Genomic DNA, 9,243 nt, shown 5'->3' with positions numbered 1-9,243 from the left:
ATACAGACTCTGAAATAGGCTCCAGGCTCTGAGCTGGCAGTCAGCACAGAACCTGACGCGGGGCTCGAACCCACAAACCGCGAGATCATGACCTAAGCGAAAGTCGGACGCTTAACCAACTAAGCCACCCAGGCGTCCCTTAAAAACATTTTTAAATGTCTATTTATTTTTGAGAGCAAGAGAGACAGAACATGAGCAGGGGAGGGGCAGAGAGAGAAGGAAAACACAGAATCTAAAGCAGGCTCCAGGCCCTGAGCTGTCAGCACAGAGCCTGACGTGGGGCTTGAACCGACGAACTGCGAGATCACGACCTGAGCTGAAGTTGGACACTCCACTGACAGCCATCCAGGCATCCCTGGTTAAAATATTTTTAGAAAGAGTTTCATAGCATTAGGAAGCTTAAAAAAAAGTAAGCTCCCTTTGCTAGAATAATTCACTTAGTGGACCACTTACGTCTAAGTGACTGGATCCACTGTTAGCATAATAACCCCCTGGGATGGGTGTATGGAGGGAGAAGTTATGAGCATATCGGGACTGCCCAATCTTTTAAGGATTTACCATCAACAGTAGGAATGTAGGAGAAATGAAATACTCGGTTTCTGGATGACCTCTGTGCTAGCCACCAGACACTCAGAACATCTGCCTCTCCTAAAGTGTTTCGTGTGAGTTTTATTGTTTGGTTTTTATTAACCAGTCCTGAATATCCTTAATTTTTCTAAAAGTAGTCAGCATTTCTCCTTGCATATCCAGCATTTGATAAAAAGAGGGTTGCCTTTCATTCATCAGATTTATCCCGTTGCTGTTGTCTGGCAGGCCGTGTCCTAGGCTGTGGGGAGGCAGGCAGGACTGTGCCCTCAGGGAGACACCAGGCAACAAAGAAGGAATGATGTGATAAGGGCCAGGAGAAAGTTCAGGTCCAAGAACACTGCACACAGCTGGGACGTGGGGCAGGCAGCCGGGTTCAGATGGGGAATCGCCTGGGACGTAAAAGGTTTCTGGACAGACAGGGAGGTGCTCTAAGAAGAGAGAATAGCAGAGGAAGGCACTTCTTGCCAACTGCATGGGGTGTTGATTTAGGTCAGTATGACTAAGCCCTTTGAGGGCAGAGACTGTTCCCATCAACTGATGGTAGAGCTGATGGCTTCCCCTCATAGTCAGGTTACCTGTAGGAAACTGGGTTTTCAGCAAGGGCTGGAGATGGAGATGCCATTTTTTTTGTCCCTTACCTGTGCATAAACATTGGTCCCTGGAGCTCCTTCTCAGGGCTAGCTCTGTGCTGACTTTTCCTAAAAGGAATTCACTGAGTGTCTGAGACTATTGATGACCTAATATCTTCTATGAAGGATCATTATCATTTTTGTGACATGCATATTTTTAAGATAGACGACCTTAAGAGATTTTTGACTTGATGCAAGGTTTTTAGAAATGGTTGTATACTCTGATACAAGTATGTGTTTTCAAACCGTAAGTTAGAGCAAGTTTCCAGTTGTTACAAGCTACCGAATGCCTGTTAAATGTGGTAAAGGATATTGCATTTAAGAGAGAGGGCTATTTTAATGAGGTTTTAGATTTAGACTGGGTATTTTTCTGTTAGTGAAGTTGTCATTAAGCAACTCACTGGAGGTTTATCTACACAATGGAATACTACATGGCAATGAGGAACAATGAAATCTGGCCATGTGTAGCAACATGGATGGACCTTGAGGGTGTTATGCTGAGCGAAATAAGTCAGGCAGAAAAGGACAAATATCATATGTTTGCACGTATAGGAGGATTAGGAGGAACTTGACGGAGGACCATGGGGGAGAAGAAGGGGAGAAATGGTGGGGGAAGGGAGAGAGGCAAACCATNACAAATAAAATACGAGCTGCTCCAATTAGAATGACTCTGGCCAGGTAGTATGAATCCATTTTCCCCCAAGTGAGCTGTGGGGTTATGTTTCTGATCATAAAGATATCTGTGCTATCGGTGCATAAAGCATAAGCTTGCTCCTGTGCTGACAAGTCTTTATTTGAAATTTTTAAAGTTTATTTATTTATTTTGAGAGAGAGAGAAAGAGAAAGCACGAGCAGGGGACGGGCAGAGAGAGAGGGAGACACAGAATCCCAAGCAGTCTCCATGCTCTGAGCTGTCAGCACAGAGCCCGACACGGGGCTCTAACCCATGAACTGTGAGATCATGACCTGAGCTGAAGTCAGACGCTCAACCAGCTGATCCAGCCAGGCACCAGAAACTAGATAGTCGTCTTGGCTCAACAGACTCAATCCTATTCACTGCGGGGTCATCTTTGTTTTGTTGTCCTGTTTAAATTAGTAACCCATTTATAATCACATGGTGATAACATTACCACTTATGTCCTGATTTTGAACACTAACAGCCTTAGATTTTACCCTTATTCATTCGACTTTGTGGTTACAAAAGAGTCCTGGTGTAGGGGTGTTAAAGTTGCATAAATTGTTCAAGTAGGTAGAAAAAGAGCTTCTGACATTCGGGCTCAGAATAATTCTTAAGCGAAAACAGCCTAATCAAAACAAAAATTATTGGTTCTGGCTGTTTGAAGGGATTCTTTTAGTTGATGTGAAGCAGAGCTCACAAAAGTATCATCTGCCAATTCTTCTTAATAAAGTAGCAGGTTTCACAAAAGTTACCGTCCCCTTAGCTGAAACTTTAAAAAAATAAATAACAACCTCAAACTGGAAACAAGTAAAATAGAATGCTAGTCATGACAAAAATATGAATTTGATTTGTAGTTTGCCGTCACAGAGCAGCGTGGGGAGGCCCTAACTTCAGCTAATATCAGGAGGACTGGTGTTTTGTCTTTAAGCTGTGTCTGTTTAAAGTCAGAACTTAGCAAATATCTCCAGGCGGTTTTTTGTGCCTTGTAGAATATCACTTTAAGTTACATTCTTCCCTGTGGTTGAGTCATTCAGGAACTCTGAGGATATTGGTAATGCACAAACATGCTTTCTGTTTCAAGGCTGGTTTAGAGTGTCATTGGACTTTGAAGAGCAAATCAGTTCCAGAACTGAAAGTGAAATTGAATTAACCAGCTTTCGCTCGGTGACATTTGAAATTATGTCTGGTGTAAGAGATTAAGAATTGAAATGTAGAGTATTTCTCTAGCTTTGTTCTCTTGTGACAGTTTATATTCCTGCAACTTCTCTTTGTTGTACAGACCGAGGGCTGGTGCCCCACCCCCTACCCCACCCTGCGTTGTAAACATGTTCGTATTGCACTGGTGTCTGCAGTGTGTTGCTAATTATAAAAGTCAGTCACATGTCTTTCGCTTCACCTTGAGAACATCATCTGACTTTGCAGTGCTGCATCAGATCCCAGAGATGGAGAGCCTGGGAGTAAGGAGGGTCCTCACCTCCTATGCTGGGGCGTAGCACTCACTGGGGAACATGGGCCCCTGCTGGAGAGAGGCCTGACCCCACTGGGATGCTGGGTCCTAAGAAGCAGGCAGGAAGTGGTTCCCATAGAGAGTGTTTCTAACTCTCCAATTTAGTTAGCATCCTTTTGATTTGTTTTCTTAGTTACAAAAAGTGTGTAAAGAAACATTGTTTGGAAATGCACAAGTTTTCTGTAACTGAGACCCTATAAGGTAACATATACAAGTGAAAATTTGGCTTAAAAAAAATAGCTGAAGCTTTAAGGGCTGAATTAGGAAAGGATAGTGAGTGATAACATGATGGTTTGCTCAGAATTAAAATGAATAAAAATTAAAATTGAGTATGTTAACCTGTATAAGTTTTTTAAAAATAGCTCCTGTTCCACACTATTGACAATGTAATAAAGAAGACACGTTTACATATTAACTAAATTCTTCGTGAATGCTACGGAGTTTATTTAGTACAGTAATTTCTAAGTTCAGACTAAGGCTGTTGGAAATCAAGATTAAGTTTCCAGCGTTCCCTGTAAAAATTCTCCCCAACATATCATTGTTTAAAGCCATCCAATTGTTAATGTAATTGCTAATTTTAAAATGGTTTTTATGCTAAACTGTGATAGCAATAAATCACATTGTGATTAGCAAATGCTACTAGCTGGATCAGTATAAAACATAAGTTGACTTTGTACACTTGTATGTAGAGGTATAGGCTGAGCGTTAGAGGCATTGGTGGACTTCTGCTTTTCCTTTTGGGAGTTAGTGACACCAGGTTTTTTTGTCTTACTGATAATGATACAAAATGTACACATAGGATTCTTTTTTTATGGCAAACTGCATTTTATTTTTTGTTTCACCTTCATGTTTTACTTACTTATTTATTTATATTTACAGGTGTTGACTTTAAAATCAAAACTGTAGAGCTAAGAGGAAAGAAAATCCGATTACAGATCTGGTAAGTGGGGATCTGCACCCAGTAATGCCATGTGTGTTCAGTCCGTACGCCTGTCTAATAAAATTAACTGTTCAAGCTGGCTTGTCTCTCCTACTTTTCCTCTCCTTTGCTCATCTTTAAATAAAATGAACAGTGAGGAAATTTAGAAAAGTCTACCCATTTCATATTTCATTTGCACATGGGGAGCAGTGAAAGAATACTGCTAACTTTAATGATTGGAGCCTCGATGCCTCTTTTCAAATCATTTGACATAGTAGCAAAACTGTCATCACTAAGATGATTGCTCAAATGCGTGTCTTCACGTTTTTGCGGTCACCAGTTGATAGCACGCAAGGCAAGTCCAGCGCGCCCCTAACTAGAAGCGTGCAGTTTTCAAGGCCAATTCCTCCCCTCCCCCAGGCCGCTCGGGGGCTGTCCCTGGGACCGCTCTGTGACACGCTTGCTCCCCACTTTCTCCCCTGGACGCATGGCTAGCAGCATGTGACGTCAGCCCCACAGGGTCCGGCTGGGTGTGAATCCTGAGCCACTTTCTGGAGAGAAGCCCCTTTCTCACGGTGCCACGTCTAAACAACCGAGCCCGCCGTGTCGCAGCCGTGCGGCACCGGGAGCTCTCTGGGGGCTCCCGGAAGGCCGACTGTGGGGTGTGGCGCGCGTCTGGTGGTGGCTGAAACGTGGCACCGCTGAGGGGCTCGGAGGCCGCCCTCGTGTGTTTAACATCAGCTGCCGTGTACTCAGCCTACTAACTCCTCTGCAGGTCCGCTCAGCTCTGAGTGTTTGTCCACCATGTGTGTGTTTGCTTTCATCTGCGTTACTTGCTGCCTCATCTGTGGCATCATCGGTCACCTAATGCTTGAGTGTTAGTGCCATGCCTTCATCCTTCACCTGTGCCCTGTGTTGCGGCCTCCGGGAGGCGTCCCAGGTAATGTCTCTGTTTGGTTGCCTGCGACTCTCCCCCACTTCAAGGCTGGTTTGGGTTTGNTTTTTTTTTTTTTTTTGAGAGACAGAGAGAGACCAAGCACGAGCAGGGGACGGGCAGAGAGAGAGGGAGACACAGAATCCCAAGCAGTCTCCATGCTCTGAGCTGTCAGCACAGAGCCCGACACGGGGCTCTAACCCATGAACTGTGAGATCATGACCTGAGCTGAAGTCAGACGCTCAACCAGCTGATCCAGCCAGGCACCAGAAACTAGATAGTCGTCTTGGCTCAACAGACTCCTAATCCTATTCACTGCGGGGTCATCTTTGTTTTGTTGTCCTGTTTAAATTAGTAACCCATTTATAATCACATGGTGATAACATTACCACTTATGTCCTGATTTTGAACACTAACAGCCTTAGATTTTACCCTTATTCATTCGACTTTGTGGTTACAAAAGAGTCCTGGTGTAGGGGTGTTAAAGTTGCATAAATTGTTCAAGTAGGTAGAAAAAGAGCTTCTGACATTCGGGCTCAGAATAATTCTTAAGCGAAAACAGCCTAATCAAAACAAAAATTATTGGTTCTGGCTGTTTGAAGGGATTCTTTTAGTTGATGTGAAGCAGAGCTCACAAAAGTATCATCTGCCAATTCTTCTTAATAAAGTAGCAGGTTTCACAAAAGTTACCGTCCCCTTAGCTGAAACTTTAAAAAAATAAATAACAACCTCAAACTGGAAACAAGTAAAATAGAATGCTAGTCATGACAAAAATATGAATTTGATTTGTAGTTTGCCGTCACAGAGCAGCGTGGGGAGGCCCTAACTTCAGCTAATATCAGGAGGACTGGTGTTTTGTCTTTAAGCTGTGTCTGTTTAAAGTCAGAACTTAGCAAATATCTCCAGGCGGTTTTTTGTGCCTTGTAGAATATCACTTTAAGTTACATTCTTCCCTGTGGTTGAGTCATTCAGGAACTCTGAGGATATTGGTAATGCACAAACATGCTTTCTGTTTCAAGGCTGGTTTAGAGTGTCATTGGACTTTGAAGAGCAAATCAGTTCCAGAACTGAAAGTGAAATTGAATTAACCAGCTTTCGCTCGGTGACATTTGAAATTATGTCTGGTGTAAGAGATTAAGAATTGAAATGTAGAGTATTTCTCTAGCTTTGTTCTCTTGTGACAGTTTATATTCCTGCAACTTCTCTTTGTTGTACAGACCGAGGGCTGGTGCCCCACCCCCTACCCCACCCTGCGTTGTAAACATGTTCGTATTGCACTGGTGTCTGCAGTGTGTTGCTAATTATAAAAGTCAGTCACATGTCTTTCGCTTCACCTTGAGAACATCATCTGACTTTGCAGTGCTGCATCAGATCCCAGAGATGGAGAGCCTGGGAGTAAGGAGGGTCCTCACCTCCTATGCTGGGGCGTAGCACTCACTGGGGAACATGGGCCCCTGCTGGAGAGAGGCCTGACCCCACTGGGATGCTGGGTCCTAAGAAGCAGGCAGGAAGTGGTTCCCATAGAGAGTGTTTCTAACTCTCCAATTTAGTTAGCATCCTTTTGATTTGTTTTCTTAGTTACAAAAAGTGTGTAAAGAAACATTGTTTGGAAATGCACAAGTTTTCTGTAACTGAGACCCTATAAGGTAACATATACAAGTGAAAATTTGGCTTAAAAAAAATAGCTGAAGCTTTAAGGGCTGAATTAGGAAAGGATAGTGAGTGATAACATGATGGTTTGCTCAGAATTAAAATGAATAAAAATTAAAATTGAGTATGTTAACCTGTATAAGTTTTTTAAAAATAGCTCCTGTTCCACACTATTGACAATGTAATAAAGAAGACACGTTTACATATTAACTAAATTCTTCGTGAATGCTACGGAGTTTATTTAGTACAGTAATTTCTAAGTTCAGACTAAGGCTGTTGGAAATCAAGATTAAGTTTCCAGCGTTCCCTGTAAAAATTCTCCCCAACATATCATTGTTTAAAGCCATCCAATTGTTAATGTAATTGCTAATTTTAAAATGGTTTTTATGCTAAACTGTGATAGCAATAAATCACATTGTGATTAGCAAATGCTACTAGCTGGATCAGTATAAAACATAAGTTGACTTTGTACACTTGTATGTAGAGGTATAGGCTGAGCGTTAGAGGCATTGGTGGACTTCTGCTTTTCCTTTTGGGAGTTAGTGACACCAGGTTTTTTTGTCTTACTGATAATGATACAAAATGTACACATAGGATTCTTTTTTTATGGCAAACTGCATTTTATTTTTTGTTTCACCTTCATGTTTTACTTACTTATTTATTTATATTTACAGGTGTTGACTTTAAAATCAAAACTGTAGAGCTAAGAGGAAAGAAAATCCGATTACAGATCTGGTAAGTGGGGATCTGCACCCAGTAATGCCATGTGTGTTCAGTCCGTACGCCTGTCTAATAAAATTAACTGTTCAAGCTGGCTTGTCTCTCCTACTTTTCCTCTCCTTTGCTCATCTTTAAATAAAATGAACAGTGAGGAAATTTAGAAAAGTCTACCCATTTCATATTTCATTTGCACATGGGGAGCAGTGAAAGAATACTGCTAACTTTAATGATTGGAGCCTCGATGCCTCTTTTCAAATCATTTGACATAGTAGCAAAACTGTCATCACTAAGATGATTGCTCAAATGCGTGTCTTCACGTTTTTGCGGTCACCAGTTGATAGCACGCAAGGCAAGTCCAGCGCGCCCCTAACCAGAAGCGTGCAGTTTTCAAGGCCAATTCCTCCCCTCCCCCAGGCCGCTCGGGGGCTGTCCCTGGGACCGCTCTGTGACACGCTTGCTCCCCACTTTCTCCCCTGGACGCATGGCTAGCAGCATGTGACGTCAGCCCCACAGGGTCCGGCTGGGTGTGAATCCTGAGCCACTTTCTGGAGAGAAGCCCCTTTCTCACGGTGCCACGTCTAAACAACCGAGCCCGCCGTGTCGCAGCCGTGCGGCACCGGGAGCTCTCTGGGGGCTCCCGGAAGGCCGACTGTGGGGTGTGGCGCGCGTCTGGTGGTGGCTGAAACGTGGCACCGCTGAGGGGCTCGGAGGCCGCCCTCGTGTGTTTAACATCAGCTGCCGTGTACTCAGCCTACTAACTCCTCTGCAGGTCCGCTCAGCTCTGAGTGTTTGTCCACCATGTGTGTGTTTGCTTTCATCTGCGTTACTTGCTGCCTCATCTGTGGCATCATCGGTCACCTAATGCTTGAGTGTTAGTGCCATGCCTTCATCCTTCACCTGTGCCCTGTGTTGCGGCCTCCGGGAGGCGTCCCAGGTAATGTCTCTGTTTGGTTGCCTGCGACTCTCCCCCACTTCAAGGCTGGTTTGGGTTTGGGGGTTATTGGCTTGATTATGAAACATTAACAGTCTTGCCTAAATGCTTGATGACAAAAAATGTGGATATATTTTATTAGCCCTTGATTGGAAAGTCCACAGACTTTGTTGGTTGCTGCCCATTTTTTTGAGCTCTGGGATAACAAAGGATCTTACACTCGTGCTGTTGTTTCTTATTGTAAGCTCTCTAAAGTAAAGACTGTTTTTAAAAGGATCATCCAGGGGCGCCTGGGTGGCTAAGTCAGTTAAGCTCTGAATCTTGATCTCAGCTCAGGTCTTGATCTCAGGGTGACGAATTCAAGCCAAGCTGGGGGTGGGCATGAATCCTAGTTTAAAACAAAACAAAAGCAAATTCATCCAGAGTATGTTTACCTCTCTACCTAGCACATGTTGGGGAGATGCTTGTTGAAGGAGACTCCTGAACAAAGGCTTCGACAGCTAATATTGGAATGTCTGAAGCTTGCTTCCTGGATGACAGCAGTGTCTAAGTGATGACCTCGTGGCCTGTCTAAAAAGACATGCCTAAATTACTGTATTAATATTTCAGTTTTCATCTCAGGCTGTAGTAATCTGACCTATGAAAAATATGTCCAGATGTGCCTCCCTGGAACTCAGTCCACTAAG

General features: G+C 43.5%; 1 protein-coding gene across 1 annotated transcript in view; it reads left to right on the top strand.

The window, feature by feature from the left end:
- Nucleotides 1-9,243, top strand: part of RAB12 (RAB12, member RAS oncogene family) — a 42,950-nt gene that overhangs the window by 24,443 nt on the left and 9,264 nt on the right. The window contains exon 3 of the mRNA XM_077778266.1: nucleotides 4,283-4,343. Within this exon, the coding sequence (XP_077634392.1) occupies nucleotides 4,283-4,343 (61 nt within the window). The remainder of the gene's footprint in view (nucleotides 1-4,282; nucleotides 4,344-9,243) is intronic.

Source organism: Crocuta crocuta, unplaced genomic scaffold, assembly GCF_008692635.1.
Source record: "Crocuta crocuta isolate KB4526 unplaced genomic scaffold, BGI_CrCroc_1.0 scaffold26, whole genome shotgun sequence".
Lineage (NCBI taxonomy): Eukaryota > Metazoa > Chordata > Mammalia > Carnivora > Hyaenidae > Crocuta > Crocuta crocuta.
This window is presented reverse-complemented; position numbering and strand designations above follow the sequence as displayed.